The 20,321-nt window shown below is 36.4% G+C and overlaps 1 protein-coding gene across 1 annotated transcript in view; it reads right to left on the reverse strand.

Annotated features, from left to right (window-relative positions):
- LAMA4 (laminin subunit alpha 4) overlaps nucleotides 1-20,321 on the reverse strand; it is a 148,782-nt gene that overhangs the window by 10,316 nt on the left and 118,145 nt on the right. The window contains exons 24-33 of the mRNA XM_012506019.2: nucleotides 20,006-20,177; nucleotides 16,985-17,116; nucleotides 15,316-15,458; nucleotides 14,206-14,344; nucleotides 13,631-13,768; nucleotides 11,843-11,976; nucleotides 10,411-10,575; nucleotides 9,465-9,618; nucleotides 2,549-2,736; nucleotides 839-1,028 (exon numbers count right to left, since the gene is read on the reverse strand). Of these exons, the coding sequence (XP_012361473.2) occupies nucleotides 839-1,028; nucleotides 2,549-2,736; nucleotides 9,465-9,618; nucleotides 10,411-10,575; nucleotides 11,843-11,976; nucleotides 13,631-13,768; nucleotides 14,206-14,344; nucleotides 15,316-15,458; nucleotides 16,985-17,116; nucleotides 20,006-20,177 (1,555 nt within the window). The remainder of the gene's footprint in view (nucleotides 1-838; nucleotides 1,029-2,548; nucleotides 2,737-9,464; nucleotides 9,619-10,410; nucleotides 10,576-11,842; nucleotides 11,977-13,630; nucleotides 13,769-14,205; nucleotides 14,345-15,315; nucleotides 15,459-16,984; nucleotides 17,117-20,005; nucleotides 20,178-20,321) is intronic.

Raw genomic sequence — 20,321 nt, forward strand, 5'->3', positions numbered from 1 at the left:
CCCATCTCTGAAGGTCAGGAGTTTATCTCTTCTGTTTAGTAGGCTTCTGGCAATGCAGTTTTTGGAATGGCAGAAACTTTATCCCCCATTTGATTCTGTTTTGTTATACAGCATATGCCTTTATTGTGAGTTGTCTCCAGGCCTCTTTGCTTTATATGCATAGGTGTATTTTTTTCCTGCTTATCTTCCATTTACCACTTCATGTATTAGAGGAAGTGATCCATATATTTTCTGACCTCTAGATAGAATGATTTAAAGCTTAATTTCTGAATATAGCTTATGTTTTTCCATGTTCTCTATGAAGCTTTTCCCAGTTAACCAGGCCACATATAGCCAGAACAGGCCGTATGTTCTCTCCCACTTAAACTTCTTGTGATTAATTGTAATGCATATTACATTGCTTACTCTTGACATTACATACCCACCAATTTCTTTCAGTATTTATCTGCTCCCACTGTGGTATCCTATCTTCCTAACTGATTTACTATTCACTTTGTATCTTCCACAGCTTAGCCAATAAAAGACACTCAATAATAATTGTTGAAAAGTAAAAACCTATTGGCAGTAGAAAATAAGTGAGAAATCGTTAAAAACCAAATTTCAGTTTATGTTGACCACTGATCCTTTAGTTAAAATAATTACGCTCAGCCTGTGTCTCTTTTTAAATAGTATGCTTTAAGACTTTTATAAGGAATACAATTTTTTGAAATTGAACTCTGAGTGTGCAGCAGCAGAATTTTAAAATGGATATTTCTAGAGAGAGTAATGGAGGCCCATTAGTGTCCATTTGACAATGGTAGCTATTTGCTGATAATGCTGTTCTCTACCTTCAACTTACATCATGCCACAGGCCATCATTGTATTTCTCCTGGCTTCTAATCTTCAGTTTCTTGTGACCAACATTAAACATGTAAACCAAGCGGCCATGGGCCAAAAATAGAGTCATGAAGTCATTCTCTTCTTGATCTGAGACATAGAAGATCATGCCATGGGAAGAACGAGTTCTCAGACGAATGGAAAACTGAGACCTGGTAAATGAAAAGAAAGGGATTACCATATGTAAAATGAGACTGAGGATAATCTCTAACTTCTTAAAATAATACAGTGTAAGGAAGAATAAATAAGTAGCCATTCTATCTAATCCCAAGCAACATTATTCCACACTTAGTATTATTAATGAATATTAAATTAGCATGGCTAGTTCAAAATTGTAAATTCTTCTCTACTTCCTCATACAACAAGGATGTATCCCACATTTGAGGAAATGTTTTTTCAGTTAAGGATCTTACTGTGTCTTGCTTTGAAAATATGGCTGTAGGCTGGGTGCCATGGCTCAGGCCTATAATCCTAGCAATCCTTGGCCTTTGGGAGGCCAAGGCAGGAGGATCACTTGAGCCTGGGAGTTCAAGACCAGCTTGGGCAACATAGTGGAACCCCGTCTCTACAAAAAATTTTTAAAAATTAGCCAGGGGTGGTGGTGCACACGTGTAGTCCCAGCTACTTGGGAGGCTAAGGTGGGAGGATCACTTGAGCCTGGGAGGTTGAGGCCACAGTGAGCCATGATCATGCCACTGCCCTCCAGCCTGGGTGACAGAGCAAGACCTTGTCTCAAAAAAAAAAAAAAAGGCTGCCATTTAGTAAAAATGTGTATGTTAAAGAAGCTTATCCATGTGGACAAAATACTAGTGAGTAATACAAATAATATCAGTTGTGTGCTATCTAAAATACAGACTAAATTTTTTTCCCAGTAAAAATTAATTAATGGATACCACATGTAAAAAGCAGCCACCCGAGTGTGTAGAAATTAAACAAAACCTTCTAGAAATTTGGCCCCAGGCTATGGATAAGATACATTTATTAGGTTAACTTCTAGTTTGATTAACTCTAAATTCTTCCTGAAAAATACAAAATACTGATTCTGCCTATTATGCAGGTAGCAAATTATAAGGTGTTAGAGATTTCTTATTGAATACTTTGCCTCTATGAATGTTTGACAGAGCTATGTAAGACCTATATAAAAATATTTGGGTGCTAAAACTAAAAAGAATTCTTCAGTAATATCAGATAACCTGGAGATTTGTGAAATACTGGAAAGAGGCGATGGGGTTGGAGATAGCTGGAGGGTCATAGACATACAGGCATATTTGTATTTTCAATGCCTTTCCTTATTAACCTTCTAGCAGTTCGAATGTACTCCCATTTACAATCTGAAAGCAATTTGTATGGGAGAGGGAGGGGGATATCAAGGTTAGATGATGAGTCATTTGAAACTTGCTCCATCTTCCTTTCTTTGATTGGCTTTTCTTTTTGATCAAATACAGTATCCTGGAAGAATACTGTTTTATGAACCTTACAATTGGAAAGTCACAGAGAGTATAATTCTTTTGATAGCATAAATCATGTACTATTTAGTATTTATTTCGATGACAACATAATAGGATTAAGGTGGCACAGAAAGGAAAGATAGGAAAAAACAATGACATGTGGCAAACAAAGATGGAGCCCAGCCATGTCATTAGGAGTCTAGGAGTATAGTGTGTTACTTTACTTTGCACCAAAATCTCCTTTTAAGTGTTCAAACTCTTGGCGGCTGTTGGCTGTTCCTCCATATTGATAGGCGTGCTCTATTGCTCTAGGGCTGTTGGAAAGGTGGCAATGAGAGTTTCTTGGAGTATTCCACTCTGGGAATTTCAGGGCAACAGGATCCCATGAAGGTGCATCTTTACTTTTCCCTCCCTATAAAAGTAAACCAAATTAAGTGATAAAAGTGACATACTAGCAGCAAAAAATAATTTGTGATGTCCTTATCATTAATAAGGATAAAAAATTGTATATTATTTGTGCATTTTCCATTCATGGAACATTAGGTCCCCTCTCTTCCCTACCTCTAGCACCATGAGCAAATGACAGCAGTAGCTGCAGCAGTAACATCAACAACATAGCATGTTAACTAACCCCAAATTCTTCCGCATGGTAGTAAAGCAAAGTTAAACTGAAGCTATAGAGACAACTGCTCTATCATTTAAATTAAGTGCACATCTTAAATAATAGTGAAAAGTGGCAAGTTGGCAATTAAAATGACCCTGAATCAATCAACAAAATCCTCATATAAGAAACAATATTAACATTACTTTAATACACAGATTATTACTTATGCATGTTGTGTAAAAAGTTAACATAGCAACATCTTCAAAATACTTAAGGATATTTTTGGTGATAGGATATGTAGCAGAATTTTATGTGACAGGATATAGAACAATTTTTAAACACATTGTGCTCTTAAAATTGCATGGCTGATGCTAAAATTTAGAGTTGTGCAAGTATAGGCTAGTATTTAATTATTATTTAATTTCAATTTCTGAAGCAAAATAAAAGTAAATGCAAATAAATTCAAGTATTTAGTCATTTATTCAAGCAAATGTTTAGTGACTATGGAATGGGTAGAAGTAAAGGGGAAGGAAATCCATGATTATACGTGCCTCCCGTGGGTGGCATGTAGTGGGGAATAGAAAGTGAATGAGAAATGATTCCTATTTTTTAAGGAACTGAAAATTAATTTGGAGAAACAGTTATAATAGCAAATTGGAAAACAGGTTGGTGCCAGATAGGACCTTAGATGATTGCTGGAAGTTTTGTTTTTTAGGTGATGAGGAGCCACACAGGCTTTGAAAGCAGGGAGGGAGTGGCCTGCTCTGACCCACCTAGGAAGACAGCTTGTAACAAGGAAGGTCTGATAGAAGAGGAAATGTGTGGCAGCAGGGAGGACAGAGGCAGGATTAGATACAAAAATTCAGGATTACTGAACGTGCACTCACAGGCAACAGACAAGATGGGAGAGAGGATTAGATATGAAAAGTTCTGGTTCAGGATTACTGAATGAGCATACACCTTTAGTCCCCGCCTCCCTATTCCCATTGAAATGTCAGAACTATATACATAAAAATAAATCCACAGCAGTCCTGTAAATCTAGGAGAGTTTTTACTGGCAGAACCAAGCCGTGTGGAATTTCTGGAAGATATAAAGTAGATTGGAACAGATGGACAATAAAACCCTTAATCTCATAAGGGCAAAAGACAAGACCCCCCCCACACACACAAAAAATAGTGTTTTAGCTAGATCTCAGAATTACTTTCAAAATCTAGATCTGATTTTGGGCAGAGGGCAGGTTAATTAATTAAAGGACAGACCAGCTGTGCCAGTGTCTCTTGCTCTCAGGGCAGCAGCTCGTGCAGTTGGATTTTGGCAGTGGAGACTCTCACAGTGGTGGTTAGTTTGGAGAGAGATGGGAGCTCATGGACTCTCATGTCCTAAAGGAAAGCCCACCTGGTTCCACCATTCCCTCTTCCCTTCTTTATGCAGTTGTCAGGACTCATAACTTGATTTTTACTGCCACAGAAACAAGGTTTCTCTCTTGGATGGAAGAAATATACCCAGCTACCAATACTTTTTGGTCCAGGCTCTCAACTACAAATAATGGCCATAGCTTCAAGCTGTAGGTGGGCAGAATGGGCTGGAGTAGGGCTGCCAGGAGATTCTTTAACTCTAATGTCTTAGGAAAATTTCCCCAAATCCATGCTCTATTTCAATCCCAGTGGAGTAATATGCTTTATGATAGGAGATATGATCACCTTTGTCTCAGTGAAAGGCCCAGCTGGAAATACTTTGCACAGGTACTCAAAATACTTTGAGGGTGAGAGAACAGAGTGAGAGTTAGGGTAGAGGACTTTCCCCAACTCTGGCTGCTTCCTGTTTTCTCCATTTGGATGGAAAGGATCTCACACTTTCTTAGTCAGTGTATCCACTTAGCTCTAGGTGCTCAGTGAAGCACAGGGTTATTTGAAACAGAATAATCTCAATTTACCAGGCTTGCCTTACTCTGCTTCAATGTGGGAATACATGACTATGTAGGCTGCGTCTCTCATCTGCTGCAAAAATCAATAAACTCGGGTGTCTTTATATATGGCAACCAAATATGTTAATTCTTCTGCAGAAATACATTCACACTCTTAATAATGATAAAATAGCCAAGTTATAACTTAATTATTTTATACCATACAACACTGAGACTCAGTTTATTATCCTAAGATGGGTATGTGTATGGTGATTCTCAATGAACTCCACTAGACTTTGGCTTTACCAGTGTAATTTTTTGTTTTCTCTGTGGGCCTATTAGTTGCAATCCCACTGATAGTACCAGTTCAATTTAGCAAGATTCTTTTGTGTCAGATAACAGCCAAGCTAGTTGAGCTACTGAAGAAAAAGACGGCAATGTGTTATAAGGATCTAGGGGTATCTTTTTTTTTTTTTTTTTTGAGACAGTTTTGCTCTTGTTGCCCAGGCTGGAGTGCAGTGGCGCGATGTCGGCTCACTGCAAACTCTGGCTTCCAGGTTCAAGCGATTCTCCTGCCTCAGCCTCCCGAGTAGCTGGGATTACAGGCATGCGCCACCATGCCCAGCTAATTTTTGTATTTTTAGTAGAGACGGGGTTTCACCATGTTGGCCAGGCTGGTCTCGGTCTCCTGACCTCTTGATCCGCCTGCCTCGGCTTCCCAAAGTGCTGGGATTACAGGCGTGAGCCACTGCACCTGGCCAGGGTATCTTAAACAATCTAAGATAAGATAGTATTGTGGTGTCCCAGCAGTGGCTAGTATCAATTGGAAAGCTAGAAAGAATCAAGGCACTCCCTTTCTGGAGGTTTCTGGTTTCTCAGAGCATCTCTTTTCATTTTTCTTTCTCAGCAGGATAGCTTTTTGCCTTTCACTCTATGAAGGAGCTTTTTTTCCTCTGTGTATAATTAACATAATGCCCTTAGGTTTACATGTTTTCTATTCAATGGCGAGCTCAGGCTAATCTCTCTAGGTTCTAAGTTTCCAAGGAAGAGAATCTGATAGCCCAGCTTCGTGCACGTGATCTACCCTGGTCCAGTGATCTATATCCAGGGAAGTGAGGTCATGCATCTAAAGCACAGGACCTGCCCGCTAGGTAGGAAATCAGTTCTTAAGAGAAGAGAGTGGTTTGCCAGATACCTTAGCATGATGTCTGTTACAATACCTGAAATGTTCATTATTAAACACCAAATGAGAAACTTTTCCCAGTTAAATGTGAAACATAAACATTGTTAAAAAAAATTTAAGGCTGGAACATAGGTGATAATACAGGTATTCACAAATACCATAGGGAACTAGAAATCAATGTTACCTTTTTGGAAAGCAATTTGCCTTGATTCAGTAATTCTGCCTCTAGGAATCTATCTTAAAGATTTGTTCAGCAATATACTCAGAGATTTACCTACAAAGATCTTTGGCTATAAAAGGAGAAAACTAGAAGCAACTGAGTCTATTAATGGTTAAATGAATATAATAAGTCAATAAAATAGGATATTAGGAAGTGATTGTGAAAATAAATTATTACAATCCCAATTGCTTTGATGCAGCCTTGATGAAAATTTAGGTCAGAGGCCACACATTTTTCTTGGTAGATATTTATGAAGCTGTTGAAACAAGGGTCAATATAAGAAAAGATTAGCAAATGTTGACATTCTAGTTACCATAAAATATAATTGAAATCTATGGCGATTCTGTATCTTGTTATTACAAAGTCAAGTTTCTGTCTAACACTATTTACCATAAAGGTTAACAAGTTTCCTGTAATATGGAAAAGCTTGTGTTAGTAGGGCTGTTGATTATAACCTTGAGATTGAATGTTTGCTGGGAAATCACATTTGATAGACAACTTAATTTAGAAAACTGTGTTTATTTAAAGGGGTAACTGTGTTTGCTTGAGAAGGTTGATGTCCCTCATCAGCCTGTAATGTTAATCTGCTGCCTATGAACCTCTGACCAGTGTTCAAGTGCCAGATAAAAAAATTTGCAGGATAAATCTTTTAGCATCAATGTATGAGGGTAACAGCAAGAATCTATTAGAATTTTATAGTATACTCTGAAAACTCCTTCATAGTATCTTCCAGCAAAATCCTTCATGAGAATCAATGAAATTATCTGTCTTCATGTCACTCAGGAAGAGATCCTAAGAAACTACTAAGTTTTAATTATACACACACAAAATTATTTTGTTAACATTGATAAAGCAGTCATGTATGAACAAAGGAGAAATTTCAAGAGGATTGAAAACAGTAGTCCACATATGCTCAAATATATGGAAAATGTCAAGATATAATGGTCAGTGAAAAACCATCAGAATGGAGAAGCTGGTGGAGACACTTCCCTCTTGCTGATGGTCCAGAAGCCAGCCTTGGAAGGCAATCAGTTCTTCCCCTGAAAAGATGTTCAACCTCACTAGCATTCAGAGAAATGCAAACTAAAACCTCAATTTGTCCATCAGAATTGCAAAATTATAGAAATTTGATTATATTCATTGTTGACAATAGTGTGGGACAATATGTTCTTTCAAATGCTGTTTGTGGGAGTGTAAATTGGTATTGCCTCAAAATTGAAAATGCATATTCCCTTGAGCCAAGCAATTTTACTTTTAGGAACCAATCCTCCAGAATACTTATAAGGCTCTATAGAGATATAACCACTAATATTCACTGAATCTTTACTATATGCCTTGCGCTATGCTAAGTGCATATCATTTCATGCATTAACTCATTTAGTTTTTGTTACAACCCTATGATGCAGATAGCTGTGTATTTATTGAACACCTATTATATGCATTGTTCTGTGTGCTTATTATACTTCAGGGAACAAAATGAATGAGCTTGCATTTTAGTAGAGGAGACAGACAATAAATAATAAACATAATAAAGAAAGCATGCTAATAAATTAAAATATAAGGACTATGAAAAAAGAACAGAAAGAGGCAAAAGAGCAGTATTACTGGTAGGAGGTAGGAGGCAGGCTGCAGTATTCAATAGGGTGTCAATGTAGGTCACTGGTCATTGAACAGATGAGAGTTGAGCAATTGTAGGAGGAGAAGTTGTCTGTGCAGATACTTGGGAGAAGCGTGATCCAAGCAGAAGGGAAGCCTGAATAAAGAACCTAAGGTAGGAGTACACATGGCCCATTCTAGGAATAGTTGGGATGCCAGTATGGGGAGAAGAGTGAGGGAGGTGGGCAAGTAGGAGGAGATGAACTCAGGGTAAGGCATGGATCACATAGGGCCCCTTATGAATGGTGATGCCTTGGGCTTTTACTCTGAGTGTAGTCGGGGGGGCCATTTGAGCACAGTAGTGACATGATATGATTTATGTTTATAAGGATCTGACTGTAGGGTTGAGAATAGGCTGTCAGGGAACAAGGTGGAAGCAAGGAGGCCTGCTGGGAGGTGATGCAGTTACTCAGATGAGAGTTGTTGGTGGCATGGGCCAGGATGGGAACACTGACACCTGAGCACACTCTTAAAATTGGATCATGAAAGAGGTGGGGAGGGTTAAACTGACAGAATTAGAAGGGATTAAGGGTCCCACTTATAATGAAGGCAAATAATGTACACAGTTGAAGTAAATGAATGAGGAAGAATAGTAGTCAGGATGGAATTTTAGAACTCAAGATTTTGATAATGGAGTAGCTTTAGCTGATGTCACAGACCAACTGTGCTTGTGAGTGGTTGAAGTGAAGGTCCAGGAAGGAGGGGAAAAACCAAGGAAGATCAGAAACTTGAATAATTTCCATGATTGTGACAAAAGCCTAAAATTGTTACACAAAAGAAAATGATACTAGAGAATTATAGTACTAAATAATATGTATTATTTATACAAACTGTTAAGCACAGAGACATTTCAACCATTGTAAGGGAAACCATTGTAAGTTGGAAGTATGAATAAATAGCTGATTCCGACTTCATTGGAACAAGAACTGATGCAACAAACACGGATGAGCCTGGAGGACATTATGTTAAGTGAAATAAGGCAGGCACAGAAAGACAAATACTGCATGTTATCGTAAGTGGGAGCTAAAAATGTTGAGTTCACAGGAGACTACAACTGTGGTTATCAGAGGCTGGGAAGGGCAGCGGCGGGAGGAGGATAGGCTGAGATTGGTTAATGTGTACCAAATTACAGCTAGATAGGAGGAAATTGTTCTGTGTCTCTATAGTATGGTAGAGTGACTATAGTTAATAATAATTTATTATATATTTCCAAATAGTTAGAAGAGATGATTTTGAATGTTCCCAACACAAAGAAATGATAAACATTTGAGATAATAGACATGCTATCACTCTGATTTGATTTTTGCACATTATATACATGTATTGAAAGATCACCCTGTACCCCATACATTTGTGCAATTATTACATGTCAATAAAAAATAAAAAATGCTTCTATAACAAAGAATTAATGCAACAAAGCTGGTAAACTAGAATATGTGATACTGCAAGAATCCCATCTTTCCTATGTACGTAGTTGCAAAGTATCAAGTAAATTCTCTAAAACAGCAGTGTCTAGAACTGTGGGCATGGAAAATGATGACAATTAGGAAGTCAGAAAGGCATTATCTTTTACCTTTTTATTTTGACTTGCTTTAGGCTTGGATAAATTTTTTCCTTTTTTATGGAGGAGAAACAATGGTGAAGACTCAATGGGACACTCGTAAAGAGATGTGTGGACCTTTTCAGTATACCGTTGGAAATCTTCAACCTCCACATCTCTATCCACCCTGTGTTTGTAACAGAGGAAAAAATATTAAAAATATTGTTCAGAATTACATGATGAAAATTATGGAAGTCAAAGAGCTTTGGCAATTAAAGTGTGTGTGTGTGTGTGTGTGCGCGTGTGTATGTGTGATGGGTCCTTACCCATCAACCACTCTTAACCAGAACCCTTTAAATTAACATTCAACCTGTTAATAACTATGTGCCTGGCATCACACATTTATAATAATGAACATCTTTTCCCTCAACACACTCTGGATGATTGGAACTGCCTCTGTTTCTTAATCTATATTAAATTCCTCCCTTGCTTGTTCTTTTACTCAAGGAACCCCTATTGTCTTTGTTAAGGACCTAGATTAATAGCTTTCTTTAAAGTCATGCATTAAATTAAGACTTTTGTAAACCTCTGGGTATGTTACTCTGTCATTAATGATAAGTACAAAAATAATTGCATCTAATATTTATAGCTTGCTGTATGCCAGACACTGTACAAGTTGCTTTATATGCATTATCTTCTCATTTACCCCTCATGACAAACCTACCAAGCAGGCACTATTATTATCTGCATTTTCAGGTGAAGAAATGAAGGCTTACTTAGTCAAGGTCATATGGAAATTAAAGGGCAAAGAACCTACACAGAAACCCAAGTATGACAGTTTCTCAAGCACATACAAGCTTTTAATTACTATCCCCTAATGCCTCAGATACATTTCATAGTTCTCAGTTTTAATATTTTTGTTGTTGTCTTGATTTTATTTATCAATCGTGCAGATTCATTCATAATAAAAATATTGTACCTGGTAAAGTAGGCATTACTTATGCAGCCAGTGAAATTAGCATACTGAGCACTGATTGGTGAGCCACCGAAGTAAAACTTCTTTTCACCTGCTTGTGTCTGTTCTATTTTCCCTTTGGTAGGATTCTTACTCCCAACTCTGCTTTTATCTACTATCAGTTCATATCTGCAAAAGAAAAAGGCTTCTTTACACACCACAGAGCTAGCATTTTACCTTGACCCACTCTAGGTTGGATAAGCAGATTTTCTCATGAAATTGAAATGGAACATGTGGTTAATGAAAAGACAGCGAGTTGCCAAACTCTTCATGAGGCCCAGGATAAAATGGTCGGATATTTCTATATGCAAAAAAGATCCTCCAGACTTCTCTCCCACACATTGTATATCCAAACTAAAGATGAACTCAAGTTGTTTAGCCTAGGTGACGAGAAGGATGGAGCTGCTGTAACTAGATGGAGATGGCTGAAGTAAGCAGGTCTGGGCAGGGGAAGGGGTTAGATTGAGAGTTTAGTTTTGGACAGATAGAAGATGCAGGGAAATGTCAAGTGAGCAGAAGGAATGCTTTAAGTTCAAATCTATAAGAATAGATACTTGACATATGGCATTCAAAGCCTTGAGAATATAGGTAGTGCATTAATTCAAGCATCTCATGCCATGTAATAAACGCATGCCTTACAGAAAAAAAAAAAAAAGATCCTCCAAACCAAGATTGGAATTTAAACCCGTAAGGCAAGAAATTCAGATGACTAGTCATCAGCATTATTTTTGGGTGTATGTGTGTGTGTGTGTGTGTGTGTGTATGAAACAGAGCATACCTCATGATGATCACTTAATCACATTTGTGGAAGACCATTTTCATGGCAAAGCACATTAGATTATTTTGATCCTTACTGGAAGTGGGGCCCAGAAAAAGCCTACTCATGTTTTCTATGTCCACAAAAGTGGACATAGGATAGCAGCAGAGGTTCATTTCTTATTCCAGAAAACTTTCTTATTATGAAAAATAAATTCAGTATTATGTATTTTAAAGATGAAGTTCGAGCTTTTAAAATGTGGCCATAAATGTTGCATTCTCAATTGTTTGACTCAAGGTCTAAACAAGACCAATATTTGCTGAGCTCCTTCTATGTGCAAAATACTGCACTCTGTTCAGTAGGTAATATTAGTAGGCATTTCCCTCAAGGAGATTATAACCTATTGTTTTACTGGAAAAAGAACCCTTATATTTATTTTAAGAAATTTCATAGTGATTTGTTTTACATGTCTTGGAAACTAATAGCAATATTTTTTTGAGGAAGGTAAGTTGTTCCTTCTAGCATTTTTGTTTTAACATTAGAAAAGGTATAGGAGAGCCTATTATTCATAGTGGTTTTTGACATAATCATGTCCCACAAATAGACAAGGTGGAAAGAATATGAAGTGAGGAGCTGTACCTTGTGGGTGAGACAGAGGTAATGACGAAGTGGGACAGCCCATCGTTGTACTGCTCATCTACTGACTGAACTTTGATTCCCTTTACATTCATGACAACAGTACCGTTATCCAGTGAGATGGAGAACACGTCTGACTGAAATGCAAGCACAGGCATGTAAGTAGGGAGTCTAGGGATCTAAAAGACAGACACATTTTCAACATTACTGAATGGTATTGCTTAAAGGCAATATAGTGTGTAGGAAATTTGCTTGTAAAATAATTTCTATAAATAACAACCAAGAATTCCTTATTGCTTGTACTGGTATTGCTTATAAAATTAGACACATTTCAGTAGAAAAATGTATCTCCTATATTTCCAACTGAAAATTTTTGGTGACTTTGTTATGCTGAAAGTTGTCAACCCAGTCTCAGTCTTACTTTCCTACTTTCAATCTCACTTTTAATCCCTTCGAATAGATGATATTTGGGTCTCCTTGGGGATGTAGCTAGATGACTAGGCAAGGGTTAATTTGCTAGTTTGGCTTTTTAAAATCTTTCACTTTTTCATCTAGAGGCAGAAGAGACATTTTTAAAAGCACGTTAGCTCTTCTTATCTGAATTTGCTTATTGCTTGTCTTAAAATATTTGGCAAATGTTAATCTTGCTTCTTTTTCCTTTATATGGGCACCAACTTCTTAAGTCTGCCCTCAAAATAGACTACTTTTTGTGGGCAAAAAGTGTTATTTAACTAACCAGGGTAGTCTGAGGCAGGTTTGGGTCAGAAGTTCTATAAAATGCTTTGGGTAAATTCTCACAAATTCTACTGATTCCAATTAAATTCGATGTAAATGTGTCAGATGCAGGTAATATACATGAAAAGTGAAAGCTGCTTTCAGAAGTTATACGATGACTTGGCACATCAGTGTATATACTGATGATGACCTTTTCAGAGACCCACCAGTTGGATCTCACGGTCACCATTCCTCTACAGACCTTATTTTATTCTTGAAATAACGTATCTTTATAGGCTGAGCTCAAATGCTCTGTAGCAAATCTAAGAAGTATGTATGTTCTTTTTACTCTTTTATAAATTAAATCACAAATGTGTTTGTTCATAGCATACAAACAGGGACTCTTAACAATTTTTGTGCCAGAAACACCTTTGGCATTTTGGTAACACATAGGGACCTCTTCACGAAATAATGTTTTTAAATGTATAAAACAAAACATATAATAATACAAAGGAAACCAATCATATTGAAATACAGGTTTCAAAATATTAGAATAAATAATCTGTGATATTATTATAACTTTTTTATTAAGGCATTAAATAATAAGATTCCATAGCAGACCTATTAACATTAGAAGTAGCAATGAGCAAAAATGACATTCTGAGATTTCTGTGACAACTGTAATGTGAAACAAAAAAATCTGTGATTTCTATCAATGACAAAGTCGCAGGTACTGGTAATACTACTGTGGTGTGTTGCCTAGATTCATAATCAAAGAAATTGACCAATTTCATTGAGAGAAAATAAAGATGTAATCTTTTCCCATTAAGTCCACAGACCCTCTGAATTCTGTCCATGAACCCTTGGGGGTGGGGCTATGAATTCCAGATTAGGAACTTCTGATATACAATACATATAATATTTTATAAAGTGTTTGAAATGAGGCATTCTGTGTGTCTATGTGTGAGTCAAAATTAATCTGAATAGAAAATCACTTCTAACATGTATTACAAATTATTTTTAATGGGCAAAACAATTATCACAAAGAAGTTTCCTCAGGGAAAAACAAATACTTACCCCTGAAGCGTAATAGAATAGTAACCCATTTGGTTGTAATGTTCGGAAATTAAAACCTCCTTCAAAGCCATCAAAGAAAGATATTTTCTGAATTGAAGCAATGAAGCTCTGTCCATTGAAATATGCTCTGCGAGATATCTGTGTGCCAAAACAAGTGGAGGTAGTGTTTTTGAGAATTATCAAATGCTTAAAACTATCAACGTTTCACATATGGAGGGCCTTGCCTGTTAGTTTCTATGTAAATAGTTTATTTTCCTACTCTGGTTTATGTTGGAATTCAGGCATACACCAGGAACTCCTCTGAGAGATGACTCCAACCTGAGTGAATGATGATGCTAGCACACCCTCTCTGGGTGTTAGATGCCCCACCCATGGAAAACTGAAGCAAATGAACAAGTCACAGAGGAACCCCATGCACAAGAGCCCTTCTAGCTTAATGGTTCTTCTTTCTGGTGGTGGCAGAAAGGAACCCAAGGTGTACCTAGGATCAGAGAGAAGCTGAAAAGAGCTTTTCCAGCTTTTGAGAGTGATAAGTATTGTGTCTATTAAAAAGCTTTTGACTGAGTGGTTCTTACAAGAGAGTCTTCTGGGCATCCATAACCAACTCCCAGGGTTTCTGTCTGCTCCAGTAAATTGAAATCTTTCTTTTGGAACTGGAAGCCCTTCATGCATCCTCTGAAGTTGATATCTAGGGGAAGGTGTGCTCTGAGGGTCCTGGAAAAGAAAGTCAGCCTCACTGATACAGCCATGATGATGATGTTACCCTGCTTATGTAGGCTATGGAATTTGCATTTATTTATAGTCATTTGTAATGGCTTTATAATCATTCATATTCTCATGCTTTCTTTGATAGGTACACAGCAACGTCTAATCTTTGCCTATAGAAGAGTTTTGTTCTGAGTCAAGCCAATTTGTTCTTTATAGTTTTCAAAATGCTTTAACTTACATTATCTCATTTTATCTTTATAACAATTCAGTGAAATAGATGGAGATGCTATTATTTCCCTTTAGCAGATGATTATTAGGTTGAATCATAGGGAACTGACATGTTACACGTAAATATAATCAATTCTTAGTAATTTCACAGGGTTTAACCTATAAAATGAAACTAAGAAATAAATTATTCTCTTATGTCACAAGCGATGTTAGGATTTGAACACAGGTCTTCAGACTTTTATTAATCCATGTCGTTAATGAATCCATTTTGGCATTATTTCCAACATGTCTGTAATCAACAAAGTTTAGGGGATTGTCTTAATGTTTCATTATACATAATACACAACCCTTTGGATAACCTTAAAAATTTGTGTAGCTCAGATGCTATTAGAGAGTTCAAAATGGGTTTAAGGCTAAAGCAAAAGTAAATGGACAAATGCTGTTTTGTCTTCACACAATACACATATTCCACCCTTCCTATTGTTGATGAGAAATATTGCATTAGATCATATTCTAAGAGTAATACAATAATTGAAGAAATCTGTGATTACATCTATGCGATGCTAATTTCAGGAGATCCTGAGGACTGACTGCAGAGGGCCTGAAGGTACATGAATATGTGTGCCTGTGCCTGTCCCTGTGTGTAAAAGTAGCAAGTAAGGGTGTGTACACTGTTACTAGACCTCTCCTGGATGTTGCCAGCCCAGTACGTTGCTAGGAACAAACAGCTACTTAACAAAAAGACTTACCTGGATTGTAAGATTTCTGGAGGAGCTCCTCCAATGTATATATCTGTAAAAGGTATTTTCATCTTTTCATTTTCCATACTCTTGACATGCCTTCTGTCAACTACCAAGATCATTTTCTTATCATTGTGGTAAATGATTGAGATCTGGAAGAGATAATATATAGTAAGCCTTGATTAACTATTTAATATTCAGTTATTTGATGACTTGTATATATTTTAATTCTCCTGGCTATACTAGCTGTTCTTCCATGCCTTTGTGCTTGTTTGTTCACAAAATGGGGAATGGATAGATTTTCTTTTCTCACAGACTTGAAAACTCTTGATTCTACAAGCAGAAGTTCACATTTCCTGGGAAAGGAGGTCTGTATGAAGAGGGAGCCAGCCCAAGAAAAATTTTGCGATTAGACCTATTGTTTCCTCCTGCTCCTTCTGAGAGGATTCAGGAAAGAACTATAAACAGGTGCCACCGTTCTCTTCTTTTTTAAAAACAACTTTATTCAAGTCTAGTTGATATACAAAGAACTACACATATTTTATGTATACAATTTGATGAGCTTGGACATATGCAAACACTCATATCATCCCACAATCAAGGTAAGAGACATATCACACATTTCCCAGCATTTCCTTGTGTCCCTTTGTGGTGTGTGTGTGTGTGTGTGTGTGTGTGAGCATGTGTGTTAAGCACACTTAACATGAGATCTATCCTCCATAAATTTTAAATTAGTTTTAACTATAGGCTCCATGCTGTACAGCAGATGTCCAGAACTTACTCACCTAACACAACTGAAACTTTATACCCATTGAATAGCAATTTCTTATTTCCCCCATCCCCTAACCCCTGGTGACCCCTATTGTATTCCCAAGCAGGTGCCTTCTGGAATCTAGATTGCATGTTACCAGGTGTAATTTTTTTGGTGACACAGTGAGCAGTTCTAATGAATCTGCAAAAATGTTAGTCAGAGAAATAGTTAAAATATTCTTTTATTGTAAACCATTCTTATGAGGCTATGGACTTTGAACTGAAAAGGGAAATACAGTCTCCTACCCCTTGCATTTTGGTTCAACTTAAAAGATATTATGCCTTGTATATACTTTATTAAATTGTATATTTAAAATAGTTAATGAAAATGGATGAAGTATATTTTCAGTAGTCTGCACATCTGTTTCAAAACTAAAGGGGATTCTTTGTGAGTTCTCTTTATAAGGAAAACTGTGCTAGTATTTTCTAATTTCTGGATAAGTGGTTTAAAAGGAAATTCTGTATTTACTTATATGTATTCTTGTTACATTTGGTGGGGCTCAAAGGATAAGCAAAAAAAATGGCTCTGTATCTACACTCTGGCTCATTCAACAAATGTATAGAAGTATTCTGTAGGAATACCAATTGAGATATTTAAGATTAATAGACGCCTTCTGGTTAATTAAGCAATTAAAAGGAATCTTTCAGTGACTTTTAAATTGGAACATCAACAGGACAAACACATCCATTGTTTTAAAGCAAATGTTTTCCTGGGGTTGAGAAGATGAGGGTCCTTCAGTTGCTCCTTAGATATGAAAGTTCTCAGTTTATTTACTACCCTGCCTGTCTCATTTGACTGCCTGATTAGATCAACAGATCTAAGTATAAAAAACAAAAACAAAACCAACCAAACTACAATGATTTGTACCTCATGGTATTTTGCATCATTAATTTGAGCTTTCTTTAATGTATCTTCCAGATGCACAGGGCCACTGCTGAATCCAAAATCATAGAACACATGTAGGTAACCATTGCGCATTTCCAGTCTGAAAAACATACTCTGGGGAGAGAAAGAAGTTGTAAAAAAAAAAAAAAAAAAAGATAGGAATATCTGTTATTCGAGTAGAGTCAGATTTAGCCGAATTTGAGAATTAAGACTGTATTCTTTATTATTGGAGCTATCTGAAGACTAAGAAAGTCTCATGAAATTCTTATGAAATAAAAGTGACAACGGCCGGGAGTGGTGGCTCACACCTGTAATCCCAGCACTCTGGGAGGCCGAAGCAGGTGTATCACTTGAGGCCAGGAGTTTGAGACCAGCCTGGCCAACATGGCAAAACCTCATCTCTACTAAAAATACAAAAACTAGCCAGGCATGGTGGCAGGCACCTGTAATCCCAGCTACTCGGGAGGCTGAGGCAAGAGAATCACTTGAACCCGGGAGGCGGAAGTTACAGTGAGCCGAGATTGTGCCACTGCACTCCAGCCTGGGCTACAGAACGAGACTCTGTCTCAAAAAAAAAAAAAAAAAAAAAAAGTGACAACTACTTCCATATCAGCAGCTATTTCTCTTCTTAATACATAAAAGTTAATATTTATACACAGTGTAAAAATTATTCTTTTGTTTTCATTCTACTTTCTGAATTAATGGATGAAGTTTTAAGTCTACATTATTGCCCTTTAAGAAAATCTTGAAAATAGAGTATAGTATACCATGTTTATTCAACTGCCTTGTCTTTAGGAAACTTTAAAAAATTATAGCAGGCCAACAGATGTGTCTGCATTTATTTTAGGTGAAAATTAGTAAAATTAAAAAATAATTTCAAGGTATACTGAAAAGAATTCTTCCATATTATCAGCAAATATGGATTTAAAAAAAGAAGGCCATTGCTGTATTGTTTTGAAACACTGGATTTATGTAAATAAATATAGAATTATTATGCACTTGGAACACATGATGTTTGAGAATCAAAGAAATTTTGTAATACTCAAATAATTTACTGGAGGTTTGCTTGTTTCAGAAGATAGTTCATAGATACAAGAAGTCAATGGATTTGAAGAATAAAGCATTGTGGCAAGGTCCCTATTCTATAGGAAGTGATCTCCTGAGTGGAGTTTGTACATTCCTGGGAGTGTGGAAAGCAACCTACTGGAGTTTAGGAAGAAAATATTTCAACTTCTATTTATACCAATTTAAAAAAACCTAAAATAGAGAAGAAAATATTTCAACGTCCATTTATACTCACTAAAAAATCTAAAATGGAGAAAGAAACTAACTTTTAACATTTAATACGTGAATTATTGACTGTGGGCCTTCATTTTATCCTTTTGTCAGACTTTCACAAAATTCACATAATATGTGTGGCTTCCCAAGAGGGGTTCCACACTTGAAGGGTTGAAGGTAGCTCCTCATCCATTTCTTTGCTTCTAGCCTATTGCAATTTATTGCAGTTTACATGTGGCTAGTTACATGGATTTAAGGGTGATATAACCGAAATAATAGAATTTTTACACTCATTTTGTATTCAGATGTAGAGTGATGTGAAAACATTTTGCTGAAAACACAGCTATTTGCTGGCTACTTCCTACAAATTTCTGAAAATGCTGTCAAGTTTATAGAGGGTTACACATTTTTCTTTGTAACATGAATTATTCTAAATTTGTTGAACTTTATTTGTGATGACAAATGTCTGACATTAGTATGAAACCTACTAGTTATTTCAAAAAAGAAACATACTGTCACATCAATGTAAGGGTATTATCATAATAATGGATGAGAAAGTAACTTTCTCTTTTTTTTTGAGGACAGTTATACTGCGGAGAGATGGTTTTTAAAAAATATGTTTGGGAATTTTTCTATCGTTGCTTTTGTTGTTGGGAACAATGTAAATGCAATCCCACAAAAACTCTCCTATCAGCTCTATTAAAACATTTGAGGCAAGAAATTTCTAACCTTTAGAAACATCTTCCAAATAAAGATTTTCAATAGCTTTGAACCCTTTTATTAAAGCTTACAAAATGATATCTGGTTAGCTTATAAGAACTAATATTAGAAAAAAGGAAATATACCAGTCAAATCTCAAAGACAACCTTTGCCACTTGGTGAATGTGATTGAAAACTATTTGAGTTAGTAGGCACAGCTAATGATATGCTTCTTTCATTTTTTATTTTTGTGAGGTATCTTGTCTAGTTACACCACCAATAAAATTCCTGTTGAAATAAACTGGACTTAGGACGAGACTTTTGAATCACTGTGTCACAAAGAGTTTAAGGATTTTCAAAAATATTTAGCATACTTAATTACATTTTCTCACTAAAACTATTTTCTTTGAGCTGTACAGTAGATAAAGTACTATTAAAAATAATTTTTAGTGAGAGAAAAACATTTCTGTATCATTAATAAGTCAACTTAATCTTCATTTTAAATATATATAATCTTTTATTTTATCTTTATATAATTTGTCCTTTATTGCAAGCTTTGACTGTTTCATACTATATGTATATCTGTTTATAGTACACATATATCATTTATAAACAAAGATATATATGTGTGTGTGTACATACATACATACTTACATACACACATACATATATACAAAGCATGCAAGCTTTGCTTTAAAATTGATTAGGGCATATGATTTGGAAAAGTTAGGAACCCAGTGCAAAATTTCTGCAGACACACTGCTCACCTAGATCTTGGTTCTAATTTCCTCAAAGTTCCCTTAGTTTATTTATATCCAAAAATGCACTGTGGGGAAATGCATTTCAGGGTTGCTTTTATTTATTGGTGTCTTTACTTTCCTGAAGAAGAAAATCCAATCTGACCTTCTAAACTAGAATTTCAGTTTGACGGCATGACACACTAGACCTGGGAAGGTTCCTGGAAACATGAGTAGCAGAAAGTAAAGGAAATAAAGGAGAAGTAGTAGGACTTGTATTTTTACTCACTCCATTGACCATCAGGAGAATAAGGCTGTTGTCAGCTGGTGTTCGAACTTCTATGTCAAAGCGAGTCACCTGACCAAATTTCCCTCTCCTTGCGATGTCTCTCACCACGGCATAACCGGAGCCATCGAAGAAGTAACTGGCAGCCCGACTCTGAGTGAAGGCCAGCTTATCTCTGAAATGGAAACACAAGGGTCATTTGAACACTACAGTTTCTGTTATGCTTTTCAAGTGAAGCCCTTTTAACCCATTCTTCTAACATCTTCTGTGGACCTTACGACATTTAAATGAAGTCCTGTTGTCTGCAAGGAAGAGATAA

Source organism: Nomascus leucogenys, chromosome 3 (genome assembly GCF_006542625.1).
Source record: "Nomascus leucogenys isolate Asia chromosome 3, Asia_NLE_v1, whole genome shotgun sequence".
Taxonomy (NCBI): domain Eukaryota; kingdom Metazoa; phylum Chordata; class Mammalia; order Primates; family Hylobatidae; genus Nomascus; species Nomascus leucogenys.